Source organism: Parasteatoda tepidariorum, chromosome 9 (genome assembly GCF_982258835.1).
Source record: "Parasteatoda tepidariorum strain Cologne lab strain chromosome 9, Ptep-v5.0, whole genome shotgun sequence".
NCBI classification, from domain to species: domain Eukaryota; kingdom Metazoa; phylum Arthropoda; class Arachnida; order Araneae; family Theridiidae; genus Parasteatoda; species Parasteatoda tepidariorum.
Genome location: NC_141763.1, coordinates 17,813,843 through 17,835,181, shown reverse-complemented (window position 1 = coordinate 17,835,181; position 21,339 = coordinate 17,813,843). Strand labels below are relative to the sequence as shown.

Below are 21,339 nucleotides of genomic sequence, written 5' to 3'. Positions count from 1 at the left end.
TATTTTTTGATATTCTTCTGAGTAGTAGAAGTACTTCATTTACATATCAATAGAACTGCAAAATGGGCTGGCTATAGGTGACGGTTTGAGAAATATTCCTAAAGTGTGATCTGAAAACAAGCCATCACCATTTTGTTCTTTTGTTGAATGGATGGCTTCTTGCTTTGGTAGCTCGATGATCCTAGTGAGAAGCTATGTACTTTACAATAGACCAATTTAACGAGGATCGATTTCGTGGTTCCCTAGTTCGATTCGATCCCCTGATTCCCCTAGTTATTAAGGATTTACTTTTAGAGTTGAAAGTTAAATAAGGAAAAAACTAAGTAATTTTAGAAAAACAAGCAAACAAATCTCTTCTCATCTTTTAAAGCTAACTAATTTTTGTGATATAAAACTAAATGCAAATTTAAACAAACGACATAATTATTTATTTATTACAAATAGTTTTATCATTTACAATTGGTAAATTTGTTTTTCCAAATAATTATATCAGATAAGATCATTTTTATCGAAGCTAAATTTCAATCATCGATCCGTGTTTTCATGACACCAACATAAGTGACATTTCTGCACCAAGAAATGAATCCTGAATGACACTGACTAAAATTAAAATTGTTTGGGAAAAATCAAGCACCTTCAATAACAATTTTGAAGTCAATGGAAGTAACTTCTAAGATCAACCAACCTCCGTCACCAACCATTTCACTGTATCTTGAAAATATGTCTTAAACATCAATACTAAATATTTAAAATAACAAGATTAAATGCAAAATGTACAATAATTTATAAAGAAAAAGTTTAATTGCAAATTTCTCTTAAAATGAAAAATGTCATATAAAATTCATAAAAATTATTAAAAATGAAAAAAAGAAACCTAAAAAAATTATATATATTTTTTAAATAATGCCCTATAGAGGAAAAAAAAACAACCAAAAATGCAAATAAATGTACTTAACGTCATCATTCTAGTCCTGATAATTATAAATAAAAATTTTTTATAAAGGAATGAAGAAATTGACAAAGGTGACACAGACATCAGTTTAAATTACAATTTCTTTTTGAGAAACATACATATATTTAAAATTATGTTTTATTGACATTTAAAATTAGTATTTTTTTTTTTGAACTTACACTTAAAGTTATTTAAGCATTTTATCTAAACAATACTAAGCAATAGAAGTTCATCACACCTAAACCTTTACATTAGGTTTATCATTAGAAATTGCAAGAAAAAAAAAGTTAGTACCATAAAAATTTATCAATTTATTAAAGATACTGCTATGCCCAAGGAATCACCTAAAAATCTTTAAAAAATATATTAAATTCTACATTTTAGAATTATTAATTAACTAAAACAGCTTAAAATCACTGATCACATAATTTAAATGTAGATAAGTTTAGATTATAAATTAAAGTAAAGGAAATATTCATACCTGTAATGTTTGACTAATTTATCCACATGGGCATTAAAAGTGAGGAGCTCACTGTAGTATTTAATTTGACCTGCAATCTGTTCATTTGGAATGCCCCTCAATCGAGAAAATAATGTTAGAGTTTCACGTCCAGTCAGTTCGTCAATCAGAGCATCAAACTGAGGGCAGTATCCAATTCGACCTTGGACCTTTTTTTAAAATTAAACAAGAAACAATTTAATATAATATTTGACAATAAAAAAAAGATAACAGTTTACTGATTATCTACAAATCAAATCTTTCCTTAATTTACAAATAATTTTTATCATCATCATAGTTGGCCAGCCAGCCCAATGTGGGTGTTAAGAATAATGCTCGAATTTCAACTTCCTGTAAAGGAAGAGGGAGAGCCTCAGCATCTAATTTTTTAAAAAAAAAACCCCTGCCGATAAAAGAGCTCGCTATAATATGGCGTAAGTGACTGGTTAGGCTTACCACACCCCACTATCTGACCAAGCATGTGCTACCTATTTGTATATGCGTAATTAACCAGCCATTTATCGTTTCTTACAGGGATACAATAGCAAAATTTGAACAGGGTGCGTAGCCAAATTATTCAACAAAAAATAAGCACTTCTTAAGCACTCAAAAAATATTTTTAAGCACTCTAAGAAAATATCACAATTAGACAGGGTTGGAAAGTTTTTGACAATTGACGGTTTTATATTGTTTTAACCGTCATGCCAAAAAAAAATTTTTTTTCATTGTTTTTTACAATTGTCAAAAAATGATGAAATTTTGAGTCATGTATAACGAATGGCATTTTTATACGCTACGGTCTGACAATACGCCGAAATAGATTGGGTTGAATTAATTGTGAAAAGGTTGAATAGCACAATGTGAACTGTGTCTTTTTGCATAATTTGGAGCGATAATCAACATAGTAAAGGAAAAATCTCATTTCGAAAAAGGGAAAATTAAGCACTTTTTAAAAACACTCAAAGAAAAAAATCGCCTTTAGGGGCTCTTAAAAAACGAAAATCGAAAATAAGCACCTTTAAGCACTTATAAAAAACACTATGCACCCTGTTGGAGAGGCGGGAAGGAGAATCTAGAACTTGCTTTCTTAAAAGTATTTTGTGAAACTACCATTTTTCCTAAACTTGAATTTGTGAAGGTACCGCTAAACGGTAGTTAATTTGCCCTGAACAAACCCCTGTCTGGTATAAATAATGAACATAATACTAAGGCAGTAAGTTATAAAAATTAACAGAAAATAGCACACTATAAACATGGAAACACATTTTACCTTTCTGCTTTGTTTTTTTATATTAAAACCATCAACATAGATTTCACCGGATGATATGGTGACATCGCCTGTTATCATTTTAAAGGTTGTAGTTTTCCCAGCACCATTTGCACCAAGCAGACCAAAGCACTCTCCTTTCTGGACGCCAAAGGATACTTTATTCACGGGCGTGAGGCCTCCATACTTCTTGACCAAATCTATGACAACCAGATGATTATAAGCAAATAGCTGTCTAAGAGGAGTGTTGTGGATTTGAAGTCTTTCACTGCGGACATCGTCATCTTCCACAGTCTCAATTTCAAGTTCATCTAATGAAGAAATGGTGGGAACGATTTTTCGGCTTTTTATCAAATATCTGATGTAACGAGCGAAATTCATTTCACACAAAACGAGCAGTACGGTGAAGAGAATAGCTTGAAATGATAAACATATAAGTTGAGTTCCAATTCCAGGACTTGTTAGAGTAAAATAATTTTCTTCCCAAGGCACACAAATATCTTTACATTTTCCTATAAAATAAGGTATAAAATATTTATCTGTAAACAGGGTGCACACATAACACAAGGAGAGGCATTTAGAGACCTATAACATAATTTATCAGGTGGATTGCAAAAAAAAAATATATATATATAACTTCCATGTATGTTTAACAGAAAATGCAGTATTAATTACTTTACATAAAGAATACTAGAAATTGCTTAAAAGTGAAAATTTTGCACTTTAAGATAAGAATATAGAAGATTTTGCACTTTAAGATAGATAAATAGTTGCCCAAAATAATCACCTTCTCAAACTTATTTTTATAGTATTTCTACACTAATAATATTTTATTTTATTTTATAACCATCGTTTAACAGCCGACCCAATTTTTGGGTTTAGGACTACTAATGTTAAACTTCGCAGCCTTGTAATTTTGAACCCAATCCAGAAGACAGAGGACTCCTGGATCAGGATAAATTTGCCTTTGTGGAGGATTTTTGATGGAACTAACTCACATTTGCGCTGCATAGAGAGGAATACCTCGAGAATCTCCCACGGTTAGCCTGACGGCAGCGGGACTCTAACCCAAGATCCGTCTACCACTGAGGATATTTCCCGCCAGCACTGCGGTTAGTGCAAGCCGGATATTGAATTTGTATAGACTAGCCATCGTAAAATTAAATCATTTGCAATTTTAAGTTATGTAATTTTAAATGAAAAAATGCCCAATCTTAGAAAAATCAGTTGAATAGTTCATAAATTTAATAATGCCCCATTCTAAAAATATTTCTTCAGAATTATTCCGTCAATTATGTATTTTGTCCTTTAGAATGAAATGATTAAAAATCTATATTCCTTAAAATTCAAAATTTTTCCAATCTTTTTTCAATTAAAATATTAAAAAATAATAAAACCTAATAAAATTTTTTTTTTTTTAAAAATTTCTTAAAATTATTTTTTTTATTTTTATTTTTTAAAAATTATCTTTGGATAAACTAAATTTGTAATTATAAGCTAGCATTTTTAAATTCCCTTAAAAAAACTTGAGTTATAGCCAAGTACGAAAAAAACTAACATTCAGCGATCTAAATTTTAGACTTCTCTTCTTTAATGGGACCATATTTTTCTGATTGCAGATGACCCCCCCCTCCTCCATACATAAAATTCAAATGTGTCAAAAAAATAGATATTTTTATTCAGAGAAAGTAAATTTTTATGTCCTATTCGGTAACTTAAATAATAGTTAGCAATAATTAATTACTATATTTGAGGTTCCCACTTTTGATCGCTATCTGATTTGTGAAAAATGCAATCATTAGAAAAAAGTCATATCTTTTTTATTTTGCGCATTGTTCTTTTACTACTTTACTAAAACCAATTTTTATGATTTAATAATTATATATGCAAGAAATATGGCTTATTTTCATTTCTCTTTAATTGTTATATTATAATAAATTAAATTTAACATAAATATTGACCATCATATTGTAGATAGAAAGGAACTGAGCATTGATGCACTAAAATATCTATTTTAGTTGCCTTTTTAGTACCCAACGGCAGCCTTGATAATAAAATTTTTTAATGATTCTAATTTCATAAAAGCTGATGAATCATTAAAACATCTAAATTCCTGATTACCTTTGCAGCAAGGCATAGCTTCAGGAGCACCTATAATGCAACCAATGAAAGCCCTCTCATTGTTACACAATTCATTGTATAAGTTGTTCTGATATAAATTCGAGACTCCACGACCCAATGCATAATTGGGCAACAATATAGAGAAAAGGATATCCAGTGGCTTGGCAACATAGCTTACATCAAGATCGGGGATTTCCAAAATTGTAACTGTTAAAAGGAGTGCAATACCTGTAAGAGAAATAAAGGGATTCTTTAAAATATTTAAAAAAAAATTATATTATCCATAGAGAAATAATTTTTCCCCACATACATTTGCAATTGATAAAAGAATGCTAAAGCAAATACATGAAATTTATTAAATTTGACAAAATCTATTACAGTGTCATAAAAAAAGAAGAAAAAAAAAGAGAGATTTAGTGGTTTAAACATTTATTCCAATACAAAGGCAAACTGGTGAATTTTTTTTGAAGAAAAATATAAAATCAGCCATGCCATTTATTTTCCATTTTATTACTATACTTTATTAAAACGGCATGAGGAATAATCCATAATATTATCCACATTGTGAGAATAATCAAAGACTATTAAACATTATTAACAAATCTTTTAAGAAAAAATTTAAAAAAAAAAGGACAAAATTATTATTTTTATTTATGATTAATGACAAAAATAAACTGAAGATTTGGTATCACAATAAGAATTTAAGCTTTAATAACTGTTAATTTATTTATAATTCCGAATCATTCATTGCAAAAATTAAAGCAATCCTTAATATATATTTAGAAAAAAATTTTACTCAATGATATAACTAAACATTATTAAGTTATTTTATTAACGTGTGTAATATTTTATTGCAAATAAAATTTTTAAAAAAATTTAGTGCAGAATACTAAATTATTTCATCACCAGGTAATACGTTCTTGTATTTTTTCCTATGGTTTGATACAAGTTGAAAAATAATTCAAGCACAGTTAAAAACATTTCATTTCAAAAATATACAAAATAAATAAGTGTCACCTGCAAGTATATTGAAAATGCTGATCCGAACATATGCTGTCGACGGAGAATAAAAAGCAAAAGTACAACAGTACACGAAAGGCAAAACTGCAAAACCATGAATAAAGAAGAGAACAAACACTCGACCTATAAAAAAAGAGAAAAACATACCATAAAACTACAAAACATTCACAATAAGAGAAAGGAACTTTTTAACTTTATTCTTCAAATAAATAAAAATTAAATACCGATTAAATTTTTTAAATACTTCATTAGAATACACTGAGGAATTTGTTAAGGTATAAATAATCATGTTCAAATTGAAAAAAAAAGTCTTAAAAAAAGTAGTCCATAGTACCTTAGGTAAACATAGTCAAGAGTAATTGAATTCAGTAGGGTAAAAATGCAAATATTTAAACACATAAATATGTTGCGTTGAAAATTTGATTTTAAATAAATATGAAAAGTTTGAAATATTTAACAACTTTTCCAAAATATTAACAACTTTAACTCCAAAATTAATATTTAACAACTTTAATTTTAAAATAAATAAACAGTTTTTTAGTAGTGCAATTATTAATTTTTTCACATAAAACTCTTAAACACAACAAAATGTGTTATGACTCATAATAGGTTTGTTTGTTTTCCATGTTTCACTTAGTTATAAACAATAAACAAGTTTATAGAACATAAAAATACAATACAAATAAATTATAAGTATGATAACTCAATCTTTTCATTTGGATATGACCCTTACTATTTACTTTTAAGTTAGATATTTTTGAATAATTTGATTTTTACACTTTTTATCTCATCTTTTAAAGCTGACGCAAATCCTTCATAATATATACGCATATATATATACACACACAATACCAATAACTGATGACTTCGCCTGGTCTCCTTTGTATTTAATAAAATTATAACTTTACTTCTATGTTTATGTATTTTTGAAACACCGCTCCAGTATTTCTGACTACCTTTTAAATTCAAAATATGGTAAAACCATAACAAGTCTTGTTAAAAGGAGAAAGAAATGCTCTTGAATAAAATGAATATATCAATGTCAATTAGAAAAAAGCTTCTTAAATGGTTCCTGTAGTAGAGAAATGCTATATAATGTAAAATTGATATGCATTAATTAAAATATATTATGACTATTATTTTTTTCTATACCAAAAGACAATGTTAAAGGAAGATTGAACTTCCAATAGGATAAAAGATTTTGTCAGAACCAAACTTAGAAAGAATTGATGGATTTTTTTTGTAGAAAAAGAAATAGCTAGAATTTACAGTAATAGTTTAAAGAAAAGATTGCTATTTGTTATTACAAAACATATTTTAATAAGTTTGCTGTGATTCTAAAAAATATTTCCTTATAGAAATATGCAATTAAAATTTGTAATTAAGTTCAAGTTCTTAATCAAACAATTTTAACATAAGGTTTCAATAATTTCAAAATAAAAACAAAGTGAATATGGCACTTGAAATTTTTGTACATAAGTAATTTCAGTCTATGATTCCTCCATTTATCATTTATGAGATATGATGAGATATAATTACTGTATTGTTGGTTGGAATCTTTCATTTTTAAGTCCAACCTACAAGATTCATTATAGCATTTGCTTAAAATTATAAATATGCATATGATTCCTGAATTTATCACGATAAAAATTTTATAATATAAAATTGTTAATTGAGTTTATTTTTCATAGAATGACTGAATACCCATAAAGGCTTAAACAACGAATCCCGTGCATAAGGCTATGTCTAAACGATGTATATAAATAGTACTACTTAATGGTTCCAATGGTGCATGAAGATGGTGCAGATGTAGTACTTATAGTGCATGCAGAAGGTAACTAAATTTGAACTATTAAATTTTTTGATTTCTACTAGCACTTTGATTAAAATAAAAAAGTGTTGAACGAAAAAACTAAATTTCTTGATGCTTCAAATCTGTTTTTTTTTTTCTAAAAAAAATCTGCAATTGCATTATTCTTAAAAAATAAGATGTTCTAATGAAACACAAAAATCAGAAATATAAATATCGGTGACAATTTAAAAGACCAGGATAAAAGTTTTTTAATCAGGTATATCAGGACAACTATAAACCTTGCTCTATAAAACAAAAAGTAAATCATTTTCTACAAATTGAAAGAAAAGTTTAAACAATTAAAATTAAGAAATAAAAATATACTTTTCCAAAATAAATTTCAAAAACTTTCCTTATTCTTTAATAGGAACTAAAACATTACGGTAGTTGCATATTCTGTATATAGTAAGTAACATACCTATTTCCACAGAAGAGCTAAATCCCTTAGTTTTGAAGGCTATAAAGACTAGAAAAACTAAGCAACAAGGAATCATGTAGTTGAGAAAATCCCAGAGAAAAGAAGCCAGCCAATAGGAGGATCGACTCATGCCACTCACACGCTGGAGATGCTTAGAATTAGATGCTCGCTCCTTCACAATAAAGACAGCAAAGCTTGCAATGAGAAAGGACATTCCGAACATTATGTCTTGGGATATTTGATAGGATTCTGTAGCCTGAGTTTGTTCTTGCATCAGCTGAGGAATAAAATAATGTATTGAAACATGATAAACAGCAACAAATCAATAATTAATAAGTAACTTAAATCAGTTTATGAGTTTGATTTAAATAAGTAATAGAAACACTAAACTAAGCAGATTTTTTTTATAAGCAGAATCTTTGCTTGTGGCTTCACGTTCTAAAAGACATATCTCATATAAATTTTTTTTAAAAATTAGATATTAAAATTTAGGCAATTACACATGTATTTATAAATATATATAATTAATAAGGAAGTTATCTGTTCTAGAAAGGGCAAAATTGATTCTCTATTATTAAAAAATATATTTAATAAGAAACGAAAATAATGATTAGTAGTAGAAGTAATGGGGTCATTTTACTATCTGGCTACATTATACAAAATTATGATATATTCACAAATTAATATTCATTCCAATCAAACTCTTGAGTCTAAATATTTCCACATTTTTACAGAACTTCAAAAGATTGCTAATTATTAATCGCCTACAAACCATAATAAAAAAAAATTATGGAAGAGTTAGGTAAAAAAAATTATGACGTTTTTAATAAACAAAAATTTTAAATTTTATGCTTTATGCTCGCAGGTTCTCTAGAATTTTTTGAGACATGTGAGCCCTGTCATACTTTAAAAAAATACATAAAACAGTACAACTTGCATAACAAGCCACATCCAAAAAATAATAACACAAAAAATGTTTTGAGTGTTTTTCATGAACACAAAATTTTACAACTAATTTGTAACTATTTGAGCAATTGTTTAGATAAATGTTGGCAATTTATATATAGTGACCAAGGGTAAAAGATTGGTTTGACAACTCCTGGAGACAGATTCAGTTTTTGTGCCACCTCGCAATATGTCAATGTCAGGTTTAAGGTGTCATGATTTTCAGGTTGCATTAAAACTGAATTAGAATATGCTTTTCAGCTCATAAAACATGTAATTAATTAAAACAACAATATTTTGAAGATGTGGTTGTAAAAATAGAAATAGACCTATACTAACAATTATTTCCGAAACTATTTTATAGTAAAATATAGAACTGAACAAACATAAACCTACCATGAAAATTTTTACTTCACTTATTAAATCAGATTCCCTATTAAATGTTGATTTTTGATTCAAACTACTTTTTATTTATTTCCAACTATTTCTATAAATTTTAAGAAATTTAAAAAATGTTGCATGATATCTAGCAAACTAGAGGATAAATTTATATGAATTTTCTTTAGACTGTTGCAAACACTTGCAATTTTTAAGTGAACTGAGCTTGATTAATAACTTTTTTACAAATTAATTTTTCAATGATGATAGGTAAATTTTTGAATAATAAAAAGAAAATATAAAATAGTAAGAATGGTTGTCTTATGAGAAGCGAGGAATCAAAATTTGTAAATTACCAGAAATTATTTTAGAATAGTAATTTTAATCACCTCTCATTTATGAAAAATATTAATTATATTTATATATCCATAATAAAAATAGTTTTGAAATAGTTTAAAGTATAAGATGGAAGAGAACATCGAATTTCCTTTATGTACATTTAATAATTGAATTCATTTGCTAATCATGATTTAAATGAGTGTAGTTAGATACATTTTGCTATGGAATTCATTTCTAATTATGTAATATGCATTTGACGCTTTTCAAAGGCTGCACCTGGGTAAAGGTGACCATTCTAGTTACGCCAAAGGGGTAACTAGAATCGTAACCTTTAATGAATGATTACCACTAGAATGGTTACCACTTCTCTGAAGAAACAATTTTTTAGAGAATGGTCAGTACCGGGAAGGTTAATTGCATTTTAAAACCTCCTAATGATAGACTAAAAAAAAAAAAAAAAATGCGGCATCATTGATTTTATAGTTTGTCTAAAGTAAGAACTCCCCTAGCCATTTGTCTGGACCCATGGCGGTGACTATGGTAACGAGGTATAACTATTTCAAACAGGGGGTTATTGTTCAGTACAGTTTTCGGCGCAGGTCAGAGAGAGCAAAGGAATCTTTTTCTGCAGTCTATTGTATAAGCCCTATAGTGAAGAGAAGCTACCGTCCCTGAAATGCGCTGTTCTTGTTTTCATAGCAGCAGATGGCCTCAGACTTTGTGGTGGGGGGAGTTCTTACCATAGACAAACTATATTAAGATTAATTTCTCTTTCCATAAATATCCAACAAAATATAAAGTTTAAAAATTTGACTTGGTGTTCTACATATTAGCTCAGATTATATATGCTAAAATTGTCGTGCATTTTTTCGTCAAAGTCAAAAAAAATATTTTGTGGAAATATAGATAACTTTAATATTAAGTTATAACAAAACTTTAAGCCATACCTTTTCTCCAATGGTCCTTGGCATAGGGAAATTTGTAACTGAAAATGTGTACGATTCATTTGTAAAATACTTCAAAAGTGCATTTTCAATTTCCAAAAGAGCTATAGCAGGAGTGTGATAGGCCTTATTATTAAACAAAGAAGTAATGATAGCCTTTTGGCCACTCTTTTCAAACTTAGCGCCAATCATATTGTGCATATTGTACTTCCCTATATCTTCTTTACCTTTGCTCAGAAGGTATTCTGTCATGCTTTTGTTCACATAAACTGGAGAATCGGGTAACTGGAATTGTGAAGCGTATATACTAGCCAGTGCTTGACCCTCATTTGAAGCGTCTGACGCATAGGGAATCTCCGTGCCTCTGAAAGGGTAGAGTCCGAGAGGCAAGGGTGGGGCGTCTCTTGGTTTAGGGAGGGTTTTTAAGACGATCATTGTGAGGATGAGGAACAAGGGAGGGAGGAAGAGCTGCGATATGGTGAGGGCAATGTTTCTGTACGAGTGAAGAATTCTTTTTTCTAGAAGGGCACGCAGATGCTGCATATAGAGCTTCCATCCACTGTTTCGTGATTGAATTTGGCACTCATTCAAACTCTGAAGGTCTACTTCCATACCTGAAAAATATGAAATTAATTAGTGATGAAAATAGTATGTATCAAGAGTGTAAAAAATTTTCAAAGCCAAATATTTTCATGGAATATGGCTTGAAATTTCTCCAAAAATAATACTACTTCTTTTTTTTCAGTTGCAATAAATTTATTTTACAACGGAAAATTTGTATATTGTAATACATTTTTTTCAACATAGAAAAATTTTTTATTTGATTTTACACAATTCTTTAATAAACCAACATATAAGTTAAAAATAATCAAAATATATTGAAATAGTAATGATCTACAAGACTAAATTTAAAGTTCAACTCATAAACTAAAGAAATTCAAACCAACAAATAAACAAATCGACATACAAAATTACATATGTTATATTTAGCATAGCAGAATATTCTTTTTCAAAATATATATATATTTTCTAAGATTGTAAGTTGATATGGAATAAGGAATGAAAAAATATGTTAAAATAAAATTTTAAAAATTCATATTTTAGTATTTTTTTATAGAGCAAGTTTTGTAAAGTGACATTTTTTTTTACAATAAAAAATTTTGAAGCATTTTTTTAAAAAAAAATTAGATCTAAAATTTTCCCAGGGTTCCCTGAATTTTCCCTGATCCTCGTTTGCACTATCAGACTGCACACATGGTATATGCAACATACTGAAAACTACTTTATTTCTGGGCAATTACAATGAGAAATAATAGTTGGAGTATAATAGTTTTAAATAATACAAATCAGCACAATTTTAATATTGATATAATTTAAAAACTCATAACATTTCAAATAAACCTATGAAAACTGGCTTTGCAGTGATGTGAATTCCCAATATCTATATGTCCAAGAGTTTCAAATTGTTGCTTCAATTTCTATGTTAGCAGAATATTTTCTGACCCATTTCATTTCATGTGGCCAGGCTGTTTTACAAAAAAAGATGTCCAAGGTTTAAATTTTAATAGGAAAAAAAAAAGATTTAATAGCTATATTCTGAGAAGCTTTGGCAAAACATTCTATCATGCACAGTTTAGAAACCAGTGTGTGTAACATACGCAGAATAATAGAAAACTGCATTAAGATGTATGTAAAACTGAAATTAAATCCATAGTTAATGAATGCCGTCATATTCCCAACATTATAAATATTCCAGAAAATTAAGTGTCACAATACAAGCCAATTTTCACTACTCGATTTTTCTTGTCCTTGTAATAAAGAAATTAAGTTTTTAAAATTCGATTGATCTATTACTGGTCATTGCTCTTGAAAAATGCCCTTGCTCATTAAGGGTTAAATGTGGTAGAAAAGTTTGAGAACACTATGTTACTAATTTAAGAACTCATAAGTGTACGAATAAGATGGATGTTTTTATAAAAAATAATATGTATACATAAATACAATATAAATAAAATTCAGTAGGCTCTAGACCAGGGGTGGCTAACCTTTATACACCAACGTGCTGTCAAATAATTTTGTGATTATTGGGGAAATAATGATTATCGTGATTATTGGGAAAATAATAATACTAAATACTATCAACTCGAAACTCTTTATTTACATTGAAAAAAAAAACATTTTGCCATGTCTTAAAACAATTTAAAGTAACATCAGTGTGACTTCTGTTGCTGCAGATTCGATGACAAATAACTTATATTAGGTTGTAAGATGACTGTTAATTTTTTTGTTGCTAGTTATTTATTGTTGGCTTATTAATTGTTTTTTTAGCATTAATTGTTAATTTTTTATTAATAATTGTTTATTATTTTGTTTGTTTTCAGAGGAATTTTAATTTAATTGTTACATATGCTTCATAGTGTAATAACATTTGTGCAATAACAATTCATAGTGTAGTAACAATTGTGATCGGTGGCGTGCCCAAAATATTGTGTCTCGTGCCGTAACTGGCACGCATGCCATTGGTTTGCCCCCCTGCTCTAAACTATCTGGTCTAATACGGCAGAGTTTTACTTCCTACTCCTTCTCCCATTTAATTAGAAGGTAGGCAGGTATTTTATTTACGTCGCATTAAAGCTGCACAATGGGCTATTGGCAACAGCCAATACATCCCCAAGAATAATCCGAAGAAATGCCATCACAATTTTGATTCTTTGCAGAGGGGATGGTTCCTCCGCTTTGGTAGCCCAACAACCTGCATGTGAAGTCAAGCACTTTACTGTAGAGCAGTTTAATGAGGACCAATACTGTGCACCCTCGGTCTCTACATAGGCTGATCAAAGTGGCTACTCACCCGTTTACTGACCTCAGCCAATGATGCTTGACTTTGGTGTTCTACTGGGAACAGCATCCTTAAGATCAGTCCACTTCAGGACTTAATTAGAAAGACACATTAAAAATTTTAAGATAAATAATTAATAAAAAGCGGTAGCGCTTCGCGCTGTCGTGCCACAGGTCCCTGGTTCGATCCTTGGGCCGGGCAAGGTTGACTCAGCCTATCATCCCTTCAATGGGTCGATAAATGAGTACCAAGCATGCTTGGGAACTAAACACTGGGGGTTCCGCGTTCGGCTGACCACCTGACCGGAACATCTGCTCCTGCACCCCAGAGCCCAAGGTCAAGAAAACTGAGATGGGCACAGTAGGCCTTGGCCCTCTATAGGCTAAAATTATGACTACAATGAGTCAAGCTAAACAATTTTCGGAAGTTTTCTAAAGTCGACAGGCTGACAGAAGTAGGTTGGTAACGGATGATCACTGAAGAATCCCGTATTTCCCCTTTCTTCTCATCCCACGACTGGTTTTACTAATAGCTGATTAAAAAATTCCTCATTTTTTACTAGGCAAGATAGCACTGAAAGCAGCTAGTTGTGAGTCGAATAATAGAGAGTTTACTGTACTATACATGACAAGAAAAAAGAAATCTATGTTATGTTGTACAAATTATGCTCCTGCTAAAATTAAAATTGGATATGATTTAAAAACAGTTTCATTAAAAATAATTTAAAGAGATAGAATAAAATGATACTGAACCAGAATCATCTACATAAGCTGCATTCTCATGAATTCCACTGTCTGTGTTAGAGGAAAGGGATTCTTTACTTTCTGGAACTGGTGTTTCTACATCTGTTCCACTTGCAACAGACACTTTATTTCCCACTCTATCAAAATAAGAAGGTTGGTTTTAAATGCCTAACAACCTTATTGAAGCACAAGAGAAATTGGCGCAAGAAACAGGGTTCATGATTTTGTTTTAAATAAACAAAAAAAAAAAAAAAAAAAAGAGAGATTAAAATTAGATATTATTTATTTAAATTGGAATTTTTTTTAAAGATACTTTAAGAGAACCAATTTCTTCAAGTAAAATTCTCACTGAAATACTTAAAAAATCATAACAATAGATTCCAATTGGTATAACTGACTAAAAAACTATTTTATAGTAATATATACAACAATACAAGCAAAATTAGGATTTAAAATGTTGAAAATGTAATATAAATGTACCATTATTAACTACTGAAAAACACAAAAAAAATAGGTTTGTTGCATTCCAGAGATTTTGGAGACGCGCCAATTTTTGTTAACTTTTGAGATGCTTAGCGGTAGTTTATTTTTTAACTGATTTAATTCAAAATTTTAACGCGACGTCATTATTCTTTATTTAATAATTTTTTTCTTCATATTTTACATATTTCTTTCAGAAAATTAAACTACAATAAAAAAGTTAAAATCTTAAAGAATAATAAAATACAATTCCCGATTTTTACAAACTTATTCCTACTGAACGTGGTGAGATTGTTCTACTTGCCCCAATCTAATTCTTAATTTCTAAATGTATATTCCATACAAATTTTTATTTTGATCTAAAAGTTACAAAAAATATTGTTTATGACGTGTTGGAAAAAATTTAGTATTAAAAGGAAATTTTTTTTTCTCAAAACAATTCATTTCTGCACAAAATTGCTTATTTCTAACAACAAAAAAAAGAGAATATCACTATTCTTCTCTTAAGATGAAATCCGTTTAAACTTTTCAGTTTATTTTCAAACAACATTATCAAATTAATTTTGAAATAGGCTCCATAAACACAGTGTTGGTGAATTGACAAAATTATAAATGAATAAAATCACAAAATCAATTTTATTGATCTTTCTTTTATAAAAAAAAATCCATATTCAATAACCTCATTAAATTTTAATTTTATTCTGATTCACATTCTAAAATATATATAGATATTAAAAGTCTAAATTAAATCAACAAATCCTGTTAAGAATTTGACGATTTTTGCAAACTTATTCCTACTGAATGTGGAATTTTTATTTTGATCTATAAGTTACAAAAAATATTGTTGATGCACTGTTGGAAAATATTTAGTATTAAAAGGAAAAAAAAATGTTTTCAAAACAATTCAACTCTGCACAAAATTGTTTATTTCTAAAAAAAAAAAAAAAAAAAAAAGAGAAGAAAAGAATATCTCCATTCTTCTCTTAAGATTAAATCCGATTAAACTTTTTAATTTGTTTTCAAACAGCATTGTGAGATTAATTTGGAGTAAGCTCCATAAGTGCCATGTTGGTAAATTGACAAAATTACAAATATTGGGATGGATCTTTTTTAAAAAAAAAAATCCATATTCATTAAAATTTACCTCATTAAATTTTTACTTTATTCTGATTTACATTCTGATATATATAGAGAAATATTAAAAGTCTAAATTAAATCAACAAATCCTGGTAAGAATTTTACGCACTTAATAAATACTTCTTCCATTGTTGTTATAGAAGCTCCATAGCTAGAAATTTTTAGTTCACTTCTTCGCTGGTCCAACTCAGTGAAAAGATCACAAAACAAATGGCTGCTTTCTGTAGGCAAGCTGTACTTCAATTCTCGTCCAATGTTTGAGGTTTCTTCTGCATTTGGGACTCGAGAGAGAATTGTTTTGGTGATTAAAGTAGTATCACAGTCCGGTTCTTTCACCATTGTTAAATGGTATCCAGCACCTACAAATGAAAGTCAAGATATTTAGATAAATTGAAAACATAAAATTTTTAATCTGTAAATTCTAAATGAAGGATACTTTTACGTAAAAATCAAATTCAGCTGTGAAATAAGAAAAGTAAAAAAAACTTTATCCAGCAGTTACTTAACTTTTTTTTTATATAGTTTTAGTTTTCATATAAAAGATACACAGTAATATGTGAAAAGAAAAACACTAACTTTTTAAGTTTTTCTACACAACTAACATAGTATTTGTTATCATTTTCAGTTTAAGTATTTCAAAATTTTACTTTCTTTTAATTAATACATATCTATGTTTACGAAGAAGTCCAAAACTCACACTGAGTCTTTTTTTAAGCCTTTGTGAGCATATTAAAGTCATACATAATAGTCTTATTAGTCTGAGCTAGTTTTTGTTAGAGGATCATAATATATAGCGTAATGATGAAATTTATTTTTTTTAATGAAAAGTGATATGTTTATACATAATTTATAAAAAAATAATTTGAATTCCATGAAGCATCAACATAAGAGAAAAACATAGTTGAACCTATGTAATAAGTATGGTTCTTTGTTGTGGTAAACATAGCCATACACCAAGAACTGAAAAAAAGTTTTGGTTGCTGTAAGCAGATATACGACTAGAACAGTAAAAAAAGCTTTAGTGGCTGTTAGCAAACATAAGACTGGAACAATAAAAAAGCTTTGGTGGCTTTAAGCAGACATACAACAAGAACAGAGTAGACTTACACAATTTTTTTTTAAATATTCTGAGTTAATTGATATAAATTGCCAAAAATAGTTGAGTGATACAAAAAATGATTTTTTTTACAAACCCTAGATGCCAAAATACTTTTTTGTAGCTCTCTTTAAAAAATATGGCTCATCCAGAAATTTATCATATTTTTTTCATTTAAAAAAAAAGGAAATATGGAAGCAGAATTTTCCCTTGCTTTAACATTAATGGACAATAACTTAAATTGATTAAAATTGATACTTTCTTCCAGCCATTAGTTTTAGGAATAAAACTAAAAGAAAAAAAATTATACCATATTTTTTCTTGAGGAATATTGGTGATCCACAGCATTGTATCTCTCCGTCAGCCATGATGGCTATACGATCACCCAAGGCATCTGCTTCTTCCATGAAATGTGTGGTTAGGAGTATGGTGCGATCTTCTTTTTCTGCTTCTAACACTTCCCACAATGCTCTGCGATTGAAGGCATCCATGCCTGATGTGGGTTCATCCAGTATTACTATCTTAAAAGAGAAGTTTTGAAATTATACACAGTTTTTTTTTTACATTCCAGAATATTATTTCAATCATAAACTATGGGTCATTCAAATATTTCGGAATCATGTTTCTAAACAATTTTAGAGTCATCAGCAATTCACTGAATTTAGTCGTCTAAGTAAATCACAAACCTACACTCATGCTGACTTTAAAAAGTCACAACATCTCCCTGGTCTTAACTTTGAATTCTAATTTTAGAATTTAATTCAACTGAAAGATGTAATTTTGCACAAAGCATAATACATTTTAGTTCATTTTATATAGTTTAGAGGAAAATATTCTGTAAGAATCTCTCATGTTTTCCTTCTGTGCTCAAAATATTTTTATTTTCAGTATATTTTTTTACTTAGAATTTAGCTTTTATTTCAAATTTAAAACTTTTTCCACGTGAACTTTTTTTCAAAAAATGTTTTTGAAAATAAAGGGATTTTGATGTGCATAAACATTGCTCATACTCCTTCCCCTTATTAGCAAAAATAAGCAAATTATCTTTCCCTGTTCGGAGCTTAACAAAATATTTAAACTTAAGAATAAAGCTAAAAAAATAAATTTTACTATTTTGATATGAAAATAGTTTTTAGATAATAGATTTAGAATTGCAAAATTATTTTAAAAATTCTTTTCTAAAATGCTATTAAATTTTGAAAGAAAAAACTTTGTGTTATGGTGACTTTTTCAAAGAGTTATTTAATAATCTCATGCCTTTTCTTTTACATCTGTAATATTTCAGTATTTTAATTGTTCTTTAAGATTCGAGAGCGTAAGAAATTATGATATAAGATATTATGAGAGAGTAAAAGAATAAAGAAGAAAGTATAAGAACCTATCAACTTAAATCATGAAAAAATACATAAAGCATGTAAGACTATTTTTCACAAAAAGAAAATATTTAAATAATTTACATATTTATTAAAAGTTTTTTTTTTAACAATAGATGTGAATTAACTGTTAAGCTCAAAATATAAATAATGATAAAAGAGAATAAAATAAAAATGAAGTTTAGAAATTTAATTTCTTCTAAAAAAAATCAGAAAACTTATTTTCATATTTTTTTTAGCCTAATTTTTATCTTAATTTTTTTTTTTATTCGGGAGCAGTTCATAAATCTTCAAAATATGCCAAAGGAGTTTGCACCAAAGGTCTTGAGAAAAAATTTAGACTTATTGCTCTATTTTATCCCTTTAAATAGAAATTTCTACCCATGTTTTAGAGAATTTTAGATGTAAACAATAACACATTTTAAAACTTCACAATGAAAGTTTTTAAAAATGGTGCTATTTGAATACATAAATTTTTTTTATTAACTATTGTAAAAATAGAGAATAAAGCTTGGTTGCCTCCCTAAATAACGCAGTTGAAAATACTTTCTTTTTTTAAATTATAACTCTTTTTACATAGACTGGCTAGACTCAAACAATCAGAACAAAAAATAGCACATTGACATAAAGAAATGTTGATTTGTTTCAAACTCTTATTATTTAGTAAGTAACTAAACATATAATACTTTTGGCAGCACTTTTGACAAATAACAATCTAAAACGCAGTTGCACTGGATGAAAATCTAACAACATAATTGTGAAAATAAACTCTTTTTCTGCAAGAATAAACTTTTTTTAGAAAGCTACCAATATAAAAAGGGAAAAAAACTTTAAACTGTAGAAAAATATAAAAAATTATAAGTAAAGTATTGCATAATATATAAATGTCCCCTTTAAGGGAAATTTTACGCATTTTAAAACCAATAAAGGGCAATAAAATATGAAAAACCTAACACACTAATTTAACTAAGAATTCAAATCAACAGGAATATTTTTCATTTGCAATAGATTATCAATTGATTTGACTTATAGAATTTTTTAAAAATTACTTTACTTAAAAATTACACTTGACTAACAGAAGTTGAACATTTTCATGAGATTAAAAAATAAATATTTTTTTAATTAATTTAAAAGTAGAATAGAAAAAAAAAAAATTCTAGTACAAGACCAGAATAGAATTTCTAGAAAAAGACGAAATAATAATTTTGAAAAATGCATTCATTTTAGTCTGAAAAACCTTGGAAACGTGTGGAAACCTAGAAAAACATGGAAATGTAAAATAAAATTGATGGAAATGTAATAACAAGTACTTACTCTTGATCCACCAACAAAAGCAATTCCAACAGAGATTTTACGTTTCCATCCTCCTGAAAGATACTGAACTTGAGTTTTTCTGTACGGTTCCAGTGACAAACAAGAAATTATACGCTCAATTTCAGAGTTCACCAAATCAGACAAATAACCTTTCAGCTAAAATGAAATAGAAAACAAAAAAATAATTTTTTTTAAATACAGAAATTAAATCAAAATATCTGCCTAATAAAAACAGTACACACTTATAATGCTGTCAAGTAACCACGAGAACTTCAGATACCAAATTATCGATATGTAGTTAAGATTATTCTGACTGTAAATCACTTTGTTATAATTGTTTTATAGAAGAATATTATAATGAAATTTTAGATTACCTAATAATACATCTTAAATTAATTCATATATTTACCATTAATACTGATCTCTAAAGTAAAATTCCAAGGTTTTGCACATAGTTTTGACAATGCAAATAATATGAAATTCTATACTCGTAAATTTCTCATACTTTTGGTGATAAGACTTTTTTCAGATATAGAAGGAAGTCAGAAAAATTGATAGACAGAGTAAGAACTAAATTTATGTCATCGATATTCGTTTCAGACTTTTTTGTAAGGAAAATAAAAATCAAATTTGTTTTCGCGTTGAATCAAATTAAAAATAAATAAAAACATTAAAATTTATAAGCAATACTTGTGATGATGTGTATGCAAATGACCACTGGGCTTTTACCCATGGCAACGCTCTCTTGGGTGCCTCAAGCCTTTGTGGATTTCCCAAGGGCCTAGTGCTCAGTGTTTTAATTGTGGTGATTGCTGTAACTGCCGTACACAGAAGATAGAATGCTACCCTAGAGTTAGTCCAGAATTTCCAATACATTTGACCAAGGAAGTTGGATTTTTTACCGATTCCCTCAGACGCTCTTAGAATTATATATATTTTATTTAACAGACATCATCATTACATAATTTTCGATGAATCACTAAATCAAGAATCCTAAATTTAATGATATAAACTTTCCATAGTTCCTGTAGTATTGTGTATTACAAGCACATGGGAAGAGTCGATTATCACATCTTGATTTTTGAAGACGTCCTTTGCCAAACCCAAAAAATGCGAGCAGACATCTACTTGATTCATAAATAAAAACATATCCTTTGAAAATCACAGTAAGTTTGTCTTCATTTTCTTGAGAAACCTTAAGCAGAAGAGAGTGAATAACGTTCAGCGTGGAACAAAGATTAGAATTGGGTGTGAAATAAGATTATTTCTTTCCCACAGTAGTTAACCCTCCACAATAACCAGTCAACATTCTCACCACGGTAAAAATAATATAATATTTTTATTGAGAGGCCTTATTATGCTTAAAATTTGAAGAACAATTAAAAGTTAAAAGAAAAAAAATATTTTTGTGGAGTTCGCAGTCTTTTGTTGAATCAAGTTCCACATTTAATTTTTAAACTAGTCAATTTTACAGTCAGTTGACAATATTTTTGAACTAAATATTCTTAAGGGAAAAAAAATCTTTGAAAAGATTTATAAAAGATAATGAAGCATGAATTTAAAGCGGAGAGCTGAAAAACCAAACCTATCTCTCACTTTAAGATATTATCTCCTAGTTAATT

At 28.5% G+C, this 21,339-nt stretch overlaps 1 protein-coding gene across 1 annotated transcript in view; it reads right to left on the bottom strand.

Annotated features, from left to right (window-relative positions):
- The window catches only part of Abca3 (ATP binding cassette subfamily A member 3), a 49,913-nt gene that overhangs the window by 3,826 nt on the left and 24,748 nt on the right, over positions 1 to 21,339 (bottom strand). Inside the window, exons 12-21 of the mRNA XM_043050142.3 lie at positions 19,718 to 19,873; positions 17,341 to 17,551; positions 16,044 to 16,293; positions 14,327 to 14,454; positions 10,739 to 11,349; positions 8,130 to 8,406; positions 5,857 to 5,982; positions 4,840 to 5,067; positions 2,722 to 3,230; positions 1,434 to 1,621 (exon numbers count right to left, since the gene is read on the bottom strand). Of these exons, the coding sequence (XP_042906076.2) occupies positions 1,434 to 1,621; positions 2,722 to 3,230; positions 4,840 to 5,067; positions 5,857 to 5,982; positions 8,130 to 8,406; positions 10,739 to 11,349; positions 14,327 to 14,454; positions 16,044 to 16,293; positions 17,341 to 17,551; positions 19,718 to 19,873 (2,684 nt within the window). The remainder of the gene's footprint in view (positions 1 to 1,433; positions 1,622 to 2,721; positions 3,231 to 4,839; positions 5,068 to 5,856; positions 5,983 to 8,129; positions 8,407 to 10,738; positions 11,350 to 14,326; positions 14,455 to 16,043; positions 16,294 to 17,340; positions 17,552 to 19,717; positions 19,874 to 21,339) is intronic.